General features: G+C 49.9%; 1 protein-coding gene across 1 annotated transcript; it reads right to left on the reverse strand.

Moving 5' to 3' along the window:
• Window positions 1-30: 30 nt before the first annotated feature.
• Window positions 31-17,866, reverse strand: POM121 (POM121 transmembrane nucleoporin). Its single transcript, XM_048519068.1, has 13 exons — window positions 17,412-17,866; window positions 13,673-13,882; window positions 12,006-12,167; window positions 11,326-11,406; window positions 11,037-11,208; window positions 10,211-10,323; window positions 9,327-9,397; window positions 8,829-8,953; window positions 8,395-8,497; window positions 7,566-7,727; window positions 4,519-6,225; window positions 2,896-3,015; window positions 31-2,629 (listed from the first exon to the last, which is right to left on the reverse strand). Exons 1-13 carry the CDS (start codon window positions 17,789-17,791, stop codon window positions 2,535-2,537), a joined length of 3,501 nt encoding a protein of 1,166 aa, XP_048375025.1. The 5' UTR covers window positions 17,792-17,866; the 3' UTR covers window positions 31-2,534.
• Window positions 17,867-18,072: the final 206 nt, after the last annotated feature.

The raw sequence follows: 18,072 nt of genomic DNA on the forward strand, positions 1-18,072 counted from the left end.
TGACTAAAACAGAAAAGTGAGAGACTGAGGTTCAAGCAGTTTTGTTTTTATTTTAAATCAACGTAAGCAAGGGGGAAAAAATTGCACATTCACACTAAAACCCTCAACAGGAATGATCCAAGTATTCATTGCAACATCTTTTAAAAAGGTCAGACCCATTCTTCCCATATTCACATACTGCTCCCCACTCACACAGCATCTCCCAGCAACAGGGTGCTCCGCAGAAGCTCTTCCGCAACCAAAGGACACAGCCTGGAGAAAGCTCGCTGCTTCTCTAGCCAGGTGGACAACTAACTGCGAATCGCTCTCCCTGTGGCTGCACAGGGCAGGAGACGAGAATTTAATCTCCTCTGTCAGATTGGGGGAGAGACCTAGTCAAATTAACTCCGCAGTGACAGATGCAGTGGTTACCCCCCACATACTAACATACCCTACAAGATGGTAAGGTTGGTATGCAGATAGACTAGCCCCAGTTAAGAACAAAACCTCAGCCACGATAACGGGATCTGTGAAGACACAACTATTCCCACAGTGAGACACCGGTTTTGGTATCCTAAACGCAGCGTCTGAGCTGCTGGCACCGCAAACAGGGCCAGCTCCTTTGCAAGGCATGCGCATTCCTTACGATGCATCTGGCAGCCTGTCCGATCTCTCCCACCCATACTCAAGAGATGCTTGTTGGCCCAGACAGAACACCCCCCACAATACCATCTAAACGTGCAATAGTTCTCGAAGCATTAAAAAAAAAAACACACAACTTAGCCACGTCCACATTCTAAACACAGAAACATACGAAACGTTGGCCGGGGCGAGGAGGCAGCGAGCGAACAGGCACACCTGCCCCCTCCCCCAGCCCCCTTTCCCCAACTGCGCAGGCCAATTCCTAACAAACAGCTTTGTACTTTCACGCCTCTATGAACCAAGCTTGAAGGAATTCGAAGGCAATTTAGCTTAAATATAAAAATAAAGTTTTATTTTGTTAAAAAATGTTTAAATATTTTTTTTTAATTTAGAGTTAGGCAGGCGCACGCACACATTCACACTGTTGTCTCCAATGTATTAAAAAGAGCCGGCGGCTGGATTTGCACTTCAAGGCCAGGGAGGAGGAGGTGGGAGATCTTATAGCAATCCCCTTTCCTGGGAGGGAGAAATTCTGCTTGAGTCTCTCCTTTAGCACACCTGCAAATGCAGGAGGAAATCCAACAGGGAGAGAGGTGTGCATTTTGGCTTAGGCCAAGCGTTAGATAAATTCTTTTGCGGTGATTTCTCTTCCACTGGGGTGCTTGGAAAAGCCCTTCCGCAACCGAAGCTGCGCCCCTCTCAGTGAATGGGAGAGAAAGGCTCCCGACATCTGAGAGGGCTCAGGAATCACCGAGAGGTCTGCGAGATGGCCCCGCCCCCTCCCACCGCCAGCCTTCCAAACAGCACGATGCTTCACGATCAAGTTCATTCAACTCTTGTAGCCACACAGTGACGCTACCGTCCACACCCAATTAGGCGGGGCTCGTCTCCGCTGGAGACAGGCAACCCCCAAAAATGTTTACAGCAAGTCCGGCATTATCAACATGCCGCCATACATACGATTAAGTTCTTCCTCCAAACTCGATTCACAGAGCAAATTATTTTTTAAAAAAAGAAAAAAGAATTCGAGCACAAACATACAGTGAACAAACACAGAGAATTTGGGAAGGGGAGAGAAGAGAACAAGGAACTTCAGCTGAGCAGCACGAGACCCCCCCGCCCCCTCGTTGCTGGCTCATGCAAGCAGCACAGAGGATTGGGGGGGGGGGCGGCTTCACTCTTGTGCTCCCTCGCTCCAGAAAATCCGTCACTGGGACTTCGGACCGGTCCCGCAGCCACCACTAAGTGTGATTAGTGTTTCAACTGAGAGCCCCCTTATGAAGCCACAAAACCTTGACAGGGTGGCTGCCTCTCCTTGCCTAGATTGTGGGAGAAGACGATCCACAGGCTAGAGAGGGTTCACTTTGGAGATGAGTTGAGTCTGGAGATGCATGACAGCATCCGAGGGAAGGGCTTCTAAGAACTGGCTTGTGCAAGGACCATATCAGGAATTTTAAAATACCGGAGATGGAGGAGGGAGAGGAATAGAAGAGTTGGCTGCAACCAAAACGTGTCTCTCCTTTTGCACACCACCCTCATGCGACAGCCAAGCTTGAGTGTCAGAGCTGAGGTTAGAGAAGGCAAGAGCTTGGGGGAGGCAGACGCCCGAGGGAGACCGTCCACACGGGGGAGAGAAGATAGCAGATAAATACAAAATGTCATCCAGACTCAGCCACGGATTGTTCAAGTAAAAAGAGCGTGGTTTCCCCCGTCCCACTTGAGGGGGTAAAAAACAAAACAAAAAAACCCTGCGGCAATCCAAAGTAATTTCCTGTGGATTTCACAGAACGAGAGCGCTGAGCAGGCCCCACCAAGGAAAGAGGGCCAGGAGATGCCTCTCTCGATTCGTACGCCCAGCCAGGACCTCTCAGTGAGTGAAACCAGAAGCTGAAGTCCAAGCGAGAAGCTCCTGGCTACTTCTTACGAGTATGCTGCCGTCGGGCCTGCAACCGTTGCCGGCTCACCTGTTTGGACCCTGCCCCGATGGAGAATCCGAGTGTTGTTGGCCCTGGAAGATGAGAGAAGCAAAGTCAGCCTTTCCCCGAAGCACCACACGCACAGCAGTACATGTGCAGCAGCCGTGCCGTTCTTTCAGATCTCTTGCTCCACACACACAACAAAATCCAAGAAAGATTCCACATACATTTTAACCCCTCCCCTCTCAAGCTTGAGGGACATGGAAACAAACAATGAAAACAAATCGACCAAGGAATACAGAATCCCTCCAATACAAGCGATGAAAAATTCACAGGGCTCAAACCCCCAGAAACTTACCAAATGTCGGCCCTGATCCTCCAAAGGTGGGGGCGATGGGGGTCCCAAAAGAAAGGCTGCTGCCCCCAGTTGTTCCTCCTGGTGCAGCAGAGCCCTGGCCAAAAGCAGGGGCAGGAGCCCCTAGAACACCAAACAATAGTTAGGTTAGAACAGTGGTTCCCACCCTGGGGTACATGCCAGAATGTTTTGGGTACGCCAGAAAGTTATACAATGGAGGGGAAAGGCATTTTAACACCAACAAGACAAATTACAAGTTAAAAGTTGTGAAATTAATTCAATGTTATGACAAATGGGGGTGGAATTTTACTTAAATAACAAAATCTTGGAGAAAAACCTGCGCTCCCCAGGTTTGTTATTTTGGTGACCAGGCCTCTGCAGTGCGCATGCGCCTCTTCACTCTCTCTCTCTCCTCCACTTTGTGAACATTCAAGCGCAGGCTGCCTTTGCGCAGGATTCGGTGAGGTCGTTCTTCTGCATTCACTCTACCAACTGCTTTTTTGTCATCGTTTTAATTAAGTTTAAAATTAAATTCTAATACGGGGATACAATCGGGAAATAGGCTACCAAGCGGTACTTGAATGAAAAAAGGTTGGGAACCACTGGGTTGAAGGAGCACTGGAGAAGTTATGAGGATGGGAAGCGTACATGATTCTAAGACATGTTCTTTATCATAGTAAATGGAATCATGTCAACAGGTTCTTTGCCCTCCCCTTCCTAGAACTGGGAGAAACGACACCAGTTCCTTCGCTACCTGGCGCCTTTTCTTTTGTGGCATCTCTCTCTAAAATTTTGCAGGGCAACCAAAATGGCAAAAGGTCTGGAATCCCTACAAGGAGAGACTTAGGGACCTGGGGATGTTTAATTTGGAGAAGCGAAGGTTAAGGGGGGGACATGATAGCTATGTTTAAATATTTGAAGGGATGTCATGTCGGAGAGGGAGCAAGCTTGTTTTCTGCTGCCTCAGAGACTAGGATTCTGGGTAACCGATTCAAGGTGCAGGAAAAGAGATTCCACCTAAACATTAGGAAGAACTTTCTGACTGTCAAGGCTGTTTGACAGTGGAATTCACTGACTTGGAGAGTGGTGGAGTCCCCTTGTTTGGAGGTTTTTAAACAGAGGCTGGATGAACATATGTCAGGAGTGCTTTGATTGTGTGTTCCTGCATTGCAGGGGGTTGGACTTGATGGCCCTTGGGGTCTCTTCCAACTCTATGATTCTAAAATAAGGCCCACAGGAAAAGGCAGTCCGTGGAAATGGCTGTCTCAGCATCCCAGAAAGGGTTCGCCTCTTATAACTCAAATCTCTTCCTGCCCCCCCGTGCCAAAGCAAAGCACTGAGTATACTCTGTAGTGCAGGAAAGTGAAGTCCCAAATTTTGAAAGGAGAAATTCACACAAGGAGCATGTGTGTTGCTGCACCCTCATTCTCAAAAATTTCACCACAGGGATTTCTGGATGCAGAACCTTCATCAAACGTGGCTCGCCCCCAGTGAAAAAGAGATTCTACAGACCATGAATGGAAAATCACAATGAAGGCAGAACACAGCAGCAGCAGGTCCCGTGCGCCCCCACCCCCTGCTACATCAAAGAGAACCGGCTGTCAAACCATTCAAAAGGAGTCTCACCTCCAAATGCTGGCTTGTTCTCTGGAGTGCCGGGGATGTTGAAAGCAAAGGGTGCATTCTGGTTCTGGGCACCCAGCGGGATTTGTGCCATGGAAGAGGCAAAGGGCGTGGCACCCCCACTCTGTCCACCGAAACTGAAGCCGACCATGGGGGTGCTGGAGCCTGCAGCCACTGGAGCGCCAATCCCAAAGGTGCCACCTGCTGCTGTGGGCGCGTTGGTCGCCCCGAATGTGAATGGAGATGCGGTGGCGCTACCAAACACTGAGCCCCCCGTGCTGCTGTTCGTAGTCTGGGTGCTGGATCCAAAACCCGCTGTAGCTGATGTGGTGGCTGTCCCAAAGGAGAAGATGGAGGTCGTGGCTCCAAATGCCGGCTGGGCAGTACTTTTGGTGCCGAAGGATGCTAGAGGCCCAGTCCCGCCAAAGGTCGTCTGCGTGGCGCTGCCAAACGCCGGCTGCGCGGCAGGTTGAGCAACCGAGCCGGAGAAGCTGAAAGGGGTCCCGAAGCTCACGGGGCTGGCTGCTGCCGGCGGCTTGGTGCTGAGCTGCTGCTGCTGCCCGTCGGGCACACCAGGCTCAAAAGTCAGCTGGTTGGCATCCCCCGGGTATGGAGGGGGTGGTTTTGAAGGGGTGGCAAAGGCCCCGCTGAAAGGAGAAGGGCCGGACCCAAACGTCAGTGTAGGCTGCGTTGAAGGTGGTGCGGCAGAAGGCGCCTGAGTGGTTGCGGCGCTGCTGCCCCCGCTGCTGAAGATATTGAAGCCCCCCGCAGCCGTGGTGCTGCTGCTAAGAACAGACTCGGCGGTGCTGGCGGGTGCCTGGCTGAAGGCAGAGCTGGCCAAAGGGTTGCTGGGGCCAGCGGTGGTAGACGGCTTCCCAAACAGGAAAAGGGGTGCTGCAGCTGCGCTGGAAGCTGCAGCGCCACTGGAGGGGACCCCAAACATGAAGGGCTGGGATGACGCGGTGGTAACAGTCGTGGTGCTGCTGGGTGCAGACGTGGAAGCTGGCATGCCAAGGCCAAAGCTGAACACCGGTGCGCTTGTTGAGACTGTCGTCACGCTTACTGGGGCCAAGGGAGACATCGCTGTGGTCACAACAGACTCGGAGAGAACTGGAAACCCAGACAACGCGCTTGAGGTGGTGGAGAGACCGGGGGCCGGCTGAGGGGTGCTCTTGAATCCAAAGAAAGATGCCGTGGTGGTGGTTGGGGCAGCAGTGGCCAGTGGCAGCACGCTGCCAAAGATGGGCTTGAACGTGCTGCTGCTGAGGGAAACCGGAGGAGGTGCAGAGGAGGGCGCAGTTCCTGGAGACGACGTAACGGTTGCGGAGGTGCTGCCTGACGAGAAACCGGCGCTCTCTATTTTCGTCACGTTGCCAAAGATCGGTTTGAATACAGGTGTTGTGTTGGAAGCAGAAGACGCTGCTGCTGCTGTGGTGGTGGGTTGGCTGGCAGGAGGGCTGGTGAGGATTCCAAAGAGGATGCTTGGCTTTGGGGCCGAGGAGGGCCTTGACGGGGTTTGGCCCAATTCACAGGAAGTCGTTATCAAACTACTGGCAGGCTGGGCAGCAGCGGAGGAAGGCGGAGCCAAGGATGGAGGTACACTCAGCGTAACTGAGGGCTTGACCTCCGGTGAGGTCACAGATACAGGTGAGCCCAGATCCAGGGGAACGGGGGCTGCTGTTTCAGGAGTCTGCGCGGCAGAAGCTGAATCTGAAAGAAATGGGAGAAGCTTATAAATCTAGTCTCTGCGGGAGGAATGTCAGCGCTCAGGACATCCATGAAGGCACAGAGTGTCCCCACCACATGGGAAAACGATGTCCCGTCCTTTTCTTTTTGGTTAGGAATCCAGAACGCAGATCGCTAGCACAGCTCAAAGGAGGACAAGACTCATCCCAACAATTTATCTGTCAGCAACATTCTAATTTGTATGTACGAGAGAAGCAAAATATTCAATGGCTCTTTAATCAAACATGATGGGAGATAATGTACGTTAAGAATTCGCCCCCTATGATGTTTGGCAGACTCTCCCAAATTCTGTCCTGCACTCCCGGATGGCACAAGTAAATTTATCCCTTAATCTCTGCAAACTGGTCTATTGCGGCAGACTCTTCTTAACTTCTTTAATAGGTTTGAGAATTGCTTAATGAAGGCTCCGCACCAAGTGACCAAAAGGCCCATCCAAAGCGGCGCCCATGGACACTACTGCTCCCAGTTGCTTCATCCTCAAATCACCATCCTCAAAGCAAACAGCCAAACCTGGGTTTCGTCCCCCCTCACTGGAGCAAGAGGGGTCAATGTGGTGTAGTGGTTAAAAGCAGGTAGATTCTAATCTGGAGAATCAGGTTTGATTCCCCACTCCTCCACCTGAGTGGCAGTGGCACATCTGGTTCACCAGATGTGTTTCTGCACTCCTACATGGGCTAGTCACAGTTCTCCCTGAACTCTCTCAGTCCCACCTACCTCACAAGGGGCTGTTGTGGGGAGAGGAAAGGAGCTTGTAAGCAACCTTGTGTCTTATAGGAGAGAAAGGTGGGGTATAAATCCAAACTCTTCTTCTTCATAAGCACTCAGAGGGCTTCACCTTTGTGTCTATAGGGAAACCCCATTCAGAAACAGCTGCCTCCATTGTAGGGGGATGCTTGGCTTGCAATTACCCAATACTTGGCAATGGGCTTCATGACCCAATAGCAGCCATTTTGTAATCCACTTTCTGATCTCAAAATCCCAACAAGATTTGAGACCCTTGGCCTATCAGTACATTTCTGACTTCTCTTCTAACAAATGAACCCAAGGCTAATTGTTGCAACACCCCGTGAACACACCAGGCAAAACATTCCGAATGCCACTTGAAAGAGAAATACAGAAAGAACCTGTATTTCAGAAAACAGCCAGTGTTGCCTGTGACATGATGGGGAAAAAGACCTCCCCCTTACGGCTGCCAGTATGGATTCCAAAGGGAATAGGAGTTGGTTTATAATGGAGCCAGTGCTCTGGACAAGTGAGCTCTCTGCTGGCCTTTGGTGATTCTGGTGGCCATCCACGTGACTGACCTGCCTGCACCACACCGCCATGTCCTTCTTGCATCTTCTTCAGGCTCTCCAACAGCGGATTGGTCCCTGCACCCATGCTGGTCAATGGCACAGGGGCAGGGATTAGCGAGGACAAGGTACTGGGTGGGGAGGCAATTTCTGCAGATGTACTTGGGGTAGAATCTGTTGGGGGGGAAAACATGTTAAAAAAGCAGCAAAGCTCCAGAGCCTCCAAGCCAACTGAATACCCTAAGGAGATTATGTGAATAAGTCATTCCAAAGCCAAAGCAACAGGAAACCCAGCGTCCTTCTCTCTTTTCCATTTGTACTCCACCGGTTTTCCATTCCTTTAGAACGGGGGTGTCAAACTCGCGGCCTTCCAGATGTTAATGAACTACAATTCCCATCAGTCCCTCCCAACATGAGCATTGACTATACTGACAAGGGCTGGTGGGAATTGTAGTTCATGAATATCTGGAAGGCCGCAAGTTTGAAACCTGTGCTTTAGAAGAAGAGTTTCGATTTATATCCCCCCTTTCTCAAAAGGGCTTACAACACCCCACCCCCCGTACAACAAACACCCTGTGAGGTGGGAGGGGCTGAGAGAGCTCTGAAGGACTGTGACGAGCCCAAGGTCACCCAGCTGGCATTTGTTGGAGTGCACAAGCTAATCTGGTTCACCAGATAAGCCTCCACAGCTCAAGTGGCAGAGCAGGGAATTAAACCCAATTCTCCAGGTTAGAGTGCACCTGGTCTTAACCACTACTGCTCTGGGTTATCTCCCCCCCTCAAATTCTATAACTTGCAGAAATTCACACACAAAAAGCCTGGAGCAAAGATTCTTTCTTACCGGATTTGTCCTCCAAGGCCTTGTTGAACCACTGCAAGGTTGCCTTTTTTTCTGCATCCAAGTCCTCAGAGGTGACAGCATAGCCCACCTGAGGTGGAGGAGGCTGCCGAGAAAAATGCAAATGAGGCACTCGTTTCAAGCAGGTATATTCTACCACTGAACTGATACCAAGAGGAGAAAGATGGCCTCAGAGTATCATGTCAAGGTTCAACCTCAGATCATGTGAACCAATGAAAGGAAGAACTGAGTTACTCAACAACAATTGTTTGTCCATGCAGACACAGAGCAAGGAGTAGGACTGGAATGCAGCACAAGTCACTCCTCTGTGACACCCCACCACCAGCCCACTCCACAAGGCAGCCTGAACTTCCTTCTCAAGACACCCCATAGCACAGGACATGGATAAGAGTCACTGAAGGACAGAAGACACATACCAAGGTGAAATTATCTCCACGCTGAGCAGAGAGCAGTTGGATCTTGCGCTTGCGTTTGCCGTTGCTGCCCGATGAGGACTGCAAACCTAGAGAGGTGTGTCTGTTCTGCACAGGTGTTTCTGCACCTGCAGAAGGAGGTCAAGAGTCAGCAAGCCTGGGTTACGCATGGGACACTGCTTAGCCCAAAGGAGATGAGGGTCTGGCAAGGGGCAAACAATGAATCCCAAAAACTATGGGAGGGACGACGAATCCCCCAAAACATCAAAACCACACCAGGAGATGTAACCACAGCCTACAAAGACAAGTCTGCAAAAAGCCTGCAAGTAGTTTTTCCCATGCATTTGTGGACAACCCCACCCCACCTCCAATCCTGTGAACCAAAAGAAAACAAAAGAAGACCATCACAGCAGATTGAATCCCACGCTCACAGAAAAGTCTTGCTTATGCTCCTGCACAATGGGCATCCTTTTAGTACAGCCCCTGAACACTCATACTCACGTTTCTCTGCCTGCCTCTCTGTGCTGGCCTTCACGGGGGTTGATGTGCTGGATTGGTGCGACTCTGCCTCTCTGCAGCAAATGGAGAAGAAAGTTAACAGAATTCTTCGGGACTCACTTAATTTTGTTGCTGCTTCAAATGCCAGGCTTCGCCCCCCAAATCGTCTCAAAATGTCCCTGCCGGAAGAGCCAGCCTTTTCTTCCCATGAAATAATTACGACCTCTCTCAAAACACACACACACACACACTTGCACTATTACACAGAACAATGATGCTATCAGAGCACCCTGCACAGAAATATTGAAGGGTTTTTTCCATTCCTCGAAGCACTTCACATCTAATCAGCTGCATCTATCACCTTGCAACAGCCCTGTACGACAGGCCAGTATTACTGACTAGCATACTCCAGATTTTATTGTTTTATGTAGGAAAAAAAAGCCACCTCTTCAGCAACCGGCTTGAGACGGCTTACGACGGAGAAGACAAAACCATTAAAAGCAGAGCCATTAAAACACAGGTAATAAAACCAGGCCAATACCATTAAAACAAACCAGATGGGGGAAGGGGACTCCAGAACCACAGCTTACCTAAAACCATCTGGCAAATATATATGGCTGAGGTGAGATTTGAACCTGAAACCTCCCAGATCACAGCTCTCGACAATTATGCTACAATTGCTCTTGGCCCTTATGCTACATCATCTCCTAAAACAGAGTCTGGCTCAACCCTGCTGGTAAACACAGTGGGGATGCACCCACAGGAACCAAAGTGATCAGTGACAATCCAGAGTCGATGCGGGAGACTGAGCTCCCCAAAACACCTGTGTCAACAGAAGCCTTGCAAGGATGCCTCGTGTCGGGAAGGGACAAAGGCGCAACACTCACGTGAGGCTGGAGTCGGGATGCCTTGCTTTTTTGTTAGGCCTTTCGGGAGTCTGCGAGCGGGAGGAGGCTGGACTGGAGAGAGGAGAGGTACTTGGGCCGCTTCTCTTCCACAACTGCAGGAGGGAAGAATGTGACAGAGAAGCAAGAAGAACCAGCCCCACCCGGGCTTTAATTTAATTATCGGGTTTATAAACCGCTCTCCCTGACAAGTGGGGCACAACAATACCTACAATTAAAACTGTTCAATTAGATCAGATTTAGAACCTACAATTCCCACAGTATGATTCCCTTACCCTTTTAACCCTGGGGGTAGGGTTAATGTTAAAAAAAAACCCCACATCAATATAAAACCAATAAAGAACATAAAAAGAACATAAAATAGCATAAAAAGAGGAGAGGCCAGCGGGATGGACTACCGTTGCTGTCCTGGTGGAACAACTCTGTCTCACAGGCCTCACGGACCTGTGACAGGTCCCACAGCGCTCTGGTCACATCAGAGAGAACGTTCTCCAGGCTGGGGCCACAGTCAAAAAGGCCCTGGCCCTGGTCAAGGAAAGCTGGACAACCAGGGGTTGGGTAAGAGAGCTCCAGCAGGTTGTTATTAGTTGAGCATAATGCTCTTCGAGGGATATATTGGGAGAGAAGGTCCCTCGAGGGTGACAGTCTCCTGCATAAATCTTGTAAGTCTGTTTAAATAAGATTGCACTTTGGCCCCCGAAAATTCTAGGGCTCAGCCATTTGCCAGGATGCTTGAAAGGGCCTGGAAGCACTCCAGCGCCTGCCAACTCACAGCAATAGGCTGTGCCAGACATCAAGGACAGCATACCTGAGAGATGCCCCGGGTGGAGCTGTAGGAGCTGGCGATGGCGTTGCGGATGGAACTGGGGATTCCGCCCACATACAGGCTGTTCACGGAACTGAGGGAGGATGTGCGTGACCTCTTGGAGGAGCAGTTGTCCAAACATTGGGAGATGAGGCTCCGCTTCAGAGAACCGGGCCTAGGGAAGGGGTCAAAGATTACCACTGCATTATACCATCTCCATTCCCCCCACCCAATTCCTAACAAAGTGGAAGCCCCAGGAAAGAAGGTCACACAACAAGGTCTCGGGACTCACTTGGGTACCAGAGACGCCAGGGTTCCATTGGCAACGAGGGGCTCAAAAGCAGACTGTCCGCTTCCACTGCTGTCATGGCGCCTGCAGGAAGAAATGAATTTCTGCATGAAAAAAATATTAGAACAAGGCCAAGTGCCTGCCTAGTTCTGCTCCCCCGCTCCATTCGCCTTCTGCTGTCCCTTTGGAAAGGTTAGGCGTGGGGTTCGCCGCGGGCGGGTCTGCGGCCATTGTGCACTCTTTCTCATCCTCCTACTCCCTCCACCAATCAAACCTCGCTGCCACCGCTGCATCATCAGCAAGGCGGCCTGAAGGTTCTTCCCCGCAGCTGGTTCCTATTCCACCTGACCTCCAAGCCACGTTTAAATACACACGGAATAACGGTTTTGACGAAGCCAGTGCTTAAAAAAATGAATGATAATTCTCATAGTCATTTGGCACTATTTTCTAAATGCGGAAGCATACTATCTCCTTTCCCCACCACACCACCACTGACCGAACTTTAATCTTTCAGCGGAAAAGACAAGGAAGCATAACCAAGAACTGGATAGAAACTTTAGAGGTAGTTGCCAATTTCCTGTGTGTTCTCTCACCAATGAAGAGAATCAATTCTGATGAGCTTAATCCTTGAACAAAACCTTCTCTGTTGTCACCCAACCCCAGGATGCAAGTCTCCCACTTACCGTCTCTTGTTTTCTTGGCCACTTGGAAAACTTTGGTCGTCATCTTCCACGTTCCTCTTCCTACTCTCCTTAAGAGCACTCAGCACAGTCTCCTTTGCACAGGGGTCTAAGGTGCTGTTGGGCGTTGGAGAGAAAGCCAAAGGAGAAGCCAGCTGTTCCAACCTGAAAGATGGAGATGGGGCCGGGACAGAGTGTGAAAGCTCTCCCCTACCATGACGCGGCACCCTGAGACCCAAATCACTCCCATCCCCCATTCCCACCCACTTCAACCAAATCAGTAGCCTGTCCCAGTCGACACTGAGGCTGGCTTCTGACCTCACAAAGCGCTGTCACAGCAACACACTGATGCAGATTAAAAAGTATTCTAGAGCAGTGATACTCACTCAGTGGCCCGGGAGCCACCTGTGACTCTTCCAGGCACTGTTCCCCAGTCTGACTCCAACCCAGTGTTTCAGGTAAATAAGCAAGACCTACAGGGCTTGTGGTTAGCAGGTTGTTCCCACCTTGAAACAACCACTGAGGAATGGCTGACTGCAGGAATCCCTGAGCTGACGATCTCCTTTCAAGGTGAAAGAAAAGAGCTCATCCTCTCCAACAATTCCCCACCCTTCTCTTAGCCTCTGAATTATCATTCCAGCTCTAGGGTGGCTAACCACAGAGAAGAGCAAATATAACAACTATGGCGGCCACCCAGGAAAACAGCACGCTGTCCAGTGTGGGATGGAGGTGGTTTACTCCCCCTTTCTCATGTTTATTCTGAGCTCCTTCAGGAACCTCAGCACTCTCACTTTCTCATCTGAGATGCTTCACCGCATGTTGAAGAGAGAGCAAGATGGCAGGCAGAAAAGCCCTTCCCCTCCCTCCAGACACACAAGAGCTGGCTAAGGTTCAGCATTTGTGGGAGAAGAAAACCCTAGATAATCAGAGTATTCTGGAACTTAATAAGGTTGCAATTATATAGTTAATATAAATAGTTATAGTATGTGTGTGAAGAAGAGGAGTTTGGATTTATACCCCACCTTTCCCTTCTGTAAGGAGGCTCAAGATGGCTTACAAGCTCCTTTCCCTTCCACTCCCCACAACAGACACCTTGTGAGGCAGGTGGGGCTGAGAGAGCTCCGAAGAACTGTGACTAGCCCAAGGTCACCCAGCTGGAATGTAAGAGTGCAGAAACACATCTAGTTCACCAGGTAAGCCTCTGCCACTCAGGTGGAGGAGTGGGGAATCAAACCCAGTTCTCCAGATTAGAATCCACCTGCTCTTGACCACTGCACCTGGCTATGAGGCTGGCTATGAGGGGTGGCATACATGTCATATGGTAGCCATGTGACTCTTCAGCTTGACGGTAACAGCAAATGTAGCGCTCTGCAAGTAACTGAGAGCACCCCGCTCTAGAGCCATGAATTGTGGAGACTGCAGTCATACTGACAGGTCTCAATCTGATGAGGGATGCCCTGGAGAAGGATTCTACAAGTGAAAGACAGTGTCCTTTTTGTTGCTATCTAGAAGAAACCGCTTGGCAGCTGCAGTGCAACCAACCACCAATCTAGCAGGCAGAATCAGCACAAAGAGAAAATGCCTCATTTGCAATGAAGCCCTGCTTGGTTAGCTGTCCCATATGCAGCCTGCAGGCACTTTGTACGAAGGGGATCTAGAAAAACACTCACAGCGGGGACCGGCCAATGCTGCTGTCCGGTCGAGCAATCTTCACCGTCACCGGGCTCTGGATCATGCAGGAGTTGTGCGTAGACAGCGTGGTTTTCCGCCGATAACTGTCCCAGCAAATGGAAGGCAGAGTCCCAAAGGAGGCATACTGGGCCTTCTTGATTGGGTAGCGCCGGCGCAGCGCAAAGTGAGTGGGTGGAGTTAGGGGATCCCTGGAGAGACAAAACACACACAGCACACAATTAGCAGGGAGGGAAAGAGATGAGACCGCCCATCAGCAAAGGTTCCCAGCTAAACGGGGAGACCAAAAGGCTATGGTTGGCATCTCAGACAGAGCAGTCAGTTTGCCATCCTAACTGTTAGGGGGCTTCTTCTGCCATTATTTCCTCCACTTTCCAGAAGAATGTATGAATACAACACATAACCAACACAATACAGGGTTCAGAACACTGGACTGGGATTGAGGAGACGCAGGTTCAAACCTTTGCTTGGCCATGAAACTCAACAGGTAACTCAGCCTGACCGACTCAAGAGAGAGTTGTGAGGATAAAATATAGGAGGGGAAACCATTTATGTTGCATTGAGCTCCTTGGAGAGGATAAAAAATGTCAAATACAACAAGATATAGAACAAGATATAGAAAAGACGAAGGACTTCTGCGGTTGGTTGTGGTGGGTTTTCTGGGCTGTGTGGCCGTGGTCTGGTAGATCTTGTTCCTAATGTTTCACCTGCATCTGTGGCTGGCATCTTCAGAGGTGTATCACACAGGGAAGTCTGTTACACCCTGTGATACTCCCCTCTGTGATGGTGAAACATTAGGAACAAGATCTACCAGACCACGGTCACACAGCCCGGAAAACCCACAACAACCAGCTGAATCCGGCCGTGAAAGCCTTCGACAATAGATTTCTATGGTCTTTATAGGTTCTAAGAGATCACAAGCCATTACAAACATTCCTCAGGGAAACAGAAGGTGTCTGCCTCCTGCAAGGATTTCACACAACTTCTCAACCAAGGCTACAGATGAAAAGAAAAATAAGATTCACAACATATGAATAAAATACAGAACTTCAAAACAAAACTATTTATGTATTATAACATCCTGTGTGGTTCACTCAACCCAAGCAACAAATCAACTACAAACAGGAAATGCAATTACAATATTGGCAATACGAGGATATTGTCGAACAAGGTAAACAATCAACAAAGTGGTGCCACAGATATCCTCACAACTAAGGGAAAGCAGATTGATTAAAAAAATTACATTTCATGTAAAACTCAGTAGGCCAGAGACCAGGCAACCTGACATGGGGAAGTCACAATATGCTGTATTGCTTACTGTTCTCACCTTAGGACCACCTTGATAAGGTTTCTATGGCAGACCTTCATCAACATTATCAGAGTCCTGGCAGAACATTAAGCGTACTGTGGTCATGACACAAAATGAAAGGGTAGTTTAGTGGCTAGAGTTGGGTTTGCACACAAAGACCCTTGGACAACCACCACAATCGATGGATGGTTCTAGATAAGTGACTGTGCTGAATCCCATGTAAATTACATGCTTCCTTGCCACAGCCTCCCAAAGCAGCCGGACATAAGAACATTAGAAAGAGTCTGCTGGATCAGACCAGAGTCCATCCAGTCCAGCACTCTGTTACTTGCACTGGCCCACCAGATGTGTTTGGGAGCTCACATGCAGGATGTGAAGGCAATGGCCTTCTGCTGCTGCTACTCCCGAGACATGCCTCTTGAAATGCTGCTCGTAGGGGATGGAAGAACTTCAGCGCGTGACAGAGAAGTTGGAGGGCTGCAGTACAGACCTTTCCAACAGGATCCAATCCACAAACTCTCAACTCAACCAACATCTCAGAATTACTGTGATGCTCACAAACGGTATTAGTTCCATCACTAAAAGCTCATATGATTACATTTTAAACTTATTGGGTGGATAAACTGCACCAGCAAAGGTCGTTCCCCACTTGGCTTACAGTACAGTTGCAACTGAACATATTCATTTCCTCTCACTTGAGAGCTCCTCAATGAATCAGAGATGTTTTTCAGAAAGCAATTTCCTGTAATGGTTAGGACCAAGGAAAACAGAACTCTTTTTATTACCTGGACTTGCCTACTCTGGAATAACCCTAACAGGAAGAAAACCCTTTTGCTATCACACCCGAGCAAGGGTTGAAATGGGGTCAATGAGAATGCAATTCCTCGCCTCAGGATTCCAGGTCTCCACAGTGGTACAAGAAAGTGCAGTGCAGTGAAGGTGATAGATGGGGATTTGTGGCATCACAGCATCCTTGGAATTAATGGTCATTGAGGATGGGGACGGAATGGAAGAACAACAATAATGGAAGTAACCAAGACCACCTCCATTTCACCCCCACAACCATCCTGTGATGCAGGCTAGGCTGAGAAATCAAAACAGAGTTAATTTCCTGGCAAGCACGGATCTGAACAGGTTCCACATGCTAATCACCACATGGGCTCCCTACTAGCCCCATCTATAGATGCTTGTACTAGCAAGCAATACACACTGTACATGGCAATAAGGAAGGGAAGGCATCTGAGCATATATGAAGCATTTACTTCTCCACAGGCTGTGCTTTTCTCTCATGTGGTATATTAATAAAGGTTGTGTACAGACTGGCACACATTTCGACAGGCAACTATTATTGTTAATCAAAACAATGTTTATTCATAGAGCAAAATTACCACAGTAAATAACACATTCTTACATCACTGTCAGAGCAAACATAAGTCTGAACATAAACTGGGTCTCTTTAAATTAAATACATTCTATTTCTATGCATTTTCTGTGGTAATTTTGCTACGCAAATAAACATTGTTTTGAAGAATGACAACTGACTATTGAAACGTATACCACAACCTTATTAACATAGCATATATGCTTTTGGTTGCCAATCTGTACACAACCTTATTGACATAGTGTATACGCTTTGGGTTGTCTCTTTAAATGCAATAAATTCTATTTCTTCCTGCTATTTTCTGGGGTAATTTTACTATATGAATAAACATTGTTTTGATGAATAATATCTGACTGTTGTAAGGTATGCCAATTTTTGCACAGCCTCATTAAAGTTGCATATATGCTTTTCGGGCCTTCTCTAGGGCATGCTTTGATTTATTCCCCTAAACTGTCCCAACAGGAAGATTTCAGATAATCTTGTATGATCTGAAAACCTGTTATTGTAAGTCAGGGGAGGTACAAACTTGATGCCACATTATTGTATTGTGAAATGTTATCAAGATGAAAGAAACACATTAATCTACTCGCTAGTATCACATTTGGCAGGTAAAGAAGGGACAGATTTGAACAGCTTAAAATTGAAAAAATCTTGCTGCAGGATAGAGATCCCAAGACTTCATTTCTGGTGGCAAAATTTTGTGATCGATAAAAAGCGTAATTCCTCGCTAAAGAGAGCAATAGATCAACACTGCTTGTGAATGCTGCGATGATTAAGTAAGAATGTCAAGTTTTAGGATTTGGTGATGTGACTTGAGTTGTATCTATATTTTTTGTATCCTACTTTTTATTGTTGATGACCGACCATTGGATAGATGGATGGATCTAACTATCCATACGTTTTTGGTTGTGCCTCCCCCTCCCCGAGACTTCTTTCCGTGTGGGTCAGAACATCAGCCCCCCCCCACCTTGCTCCCGAGCCCTTTACAAGAACCGTCGCCTGAGCATGTGCAGAGCGCCTTCCGCCTTACCCGTAGAGCCGCCTCCGTTCGGCCGGGCTGCAGCTCACAGCGGGGCCTCCATTAGCCAAGGCGCCGGCTTTACACCAGGGGGCTGCGACGGGGGCGGACCGCGCCAGCAGCGGCGGCTTCCTGCTTTTCCCCACGCTGGCCGCCGCCGCCGCCCAGGCTCCTCCCCCCGCCGCCACGGCCAGCGCCGCCCCGGAGAGGCCCAGCAGGAGGACGAGCAGCGACAGCGAGGCCGCCACCGCCAAGCCCGCCAATGCCGGCAGCGCCCAGGTCCGGCCCCCGTCGGCGCCATCCCCTTCCGCAGCGGGCCGCCGCCGCCTGCCCGGCCGCCGCCGCGACGGAGGCCACCAGCCCCAGCCGGGGCCCGACCCGCCCCGAGACATCCAGGCCTGACGCGACGCCGCCGCCGCCGACAACGCCGCCCCTCCCCCCCGCCGCCGCTCCGCGCGCGCGGCCCCTTTCCCTCTCCCGGCATGCACCGCGCGGGGCCGAGGGGGCGGGGCCTGAGAAAGAGGGCGGCCCTTCGCCGCTGAGGGGAAGGCGGGAGCGCGAGAGGCCGGGGGGGCGGGGCCTGAGAAAGAGGGCGGCCCTTCGCTGCGATGCGGCAGGGGGCGGGGCCGAGGAAAGTGGGCGGTGTTGGGGAGCCTGACTGGAACAAGAGGAA

Source organism: Sphaerodactylus townsendi, linkage group LG16 (assembly GCF_021028975.2).
Source record: "Sphaerodactylus townsendi isolate TG3544 linkage group LG16, MPM_Stown_v2.3, whole genome shotgun sequence".
NCBI lineage: Eukaryota > Metazoa > Chordata > Lepidosauria > Squamata > Sphaerodactylidae > Sphaerodactylus > Sphaerodactylus townsendi.